The 238-nt window shown below is 69.7% G+C and overlaps 1 protein-coding gene across 1 annotated transcript in view; it reads left to right on the forward strand.

Moving 5' to 3' along the window:
• Positions 1-238, forward strand: part of IPO9 (importin 9) — a 24,791-nt gene that overhangs the window by 22,533 nt on the left and 2,020 nt on the right. Inside the window, 1 exon segment of the mRNA XM_005886378.1 lies at positions 8-211. Coding sequence (XP_005886440.1) covers positions 8-211 — 204 coding nt within the window.

Consider the following 238-nt stretch of genomic DNA (forward strand, 5'->3'; position numbering starts at 1 on the left):
CGAGCAGGGCCACAGCGGGCTGTGGTACGTGATGCAGGTGGTGAGCCAGCTGCTGGACCCCCGCACCTCCGAGTTCACCGCCGCCTTCGTGGGCCGCCTGGTCTCCACCCTCATCACCAAGGCCGGGCGGGAGCTGGGTGAGAACCTGGACCAGATCCTGCGCGCCATCCTCAGCAAGATGCAGCAGGCGGAGACGCTGAGCGTCATGCAGGTGAGGGCGGGCAGCCCGGGGGGAGGG

Source organism: Myotis brandtii, unplaced genomic scaffold (assembly GCF_000412655.1).
Source record: "Myotis brandtii unplaced genomic scaffold, ASM41265v1 scaffold975, whole genome shotgun sequence".
Classification (NCBI taxonomy): Eukaryota; Metazoa; Chordata; class Mammalia; order Chiroptera; family Vespertilionidae; genus Myotis; species Myotis brandtii.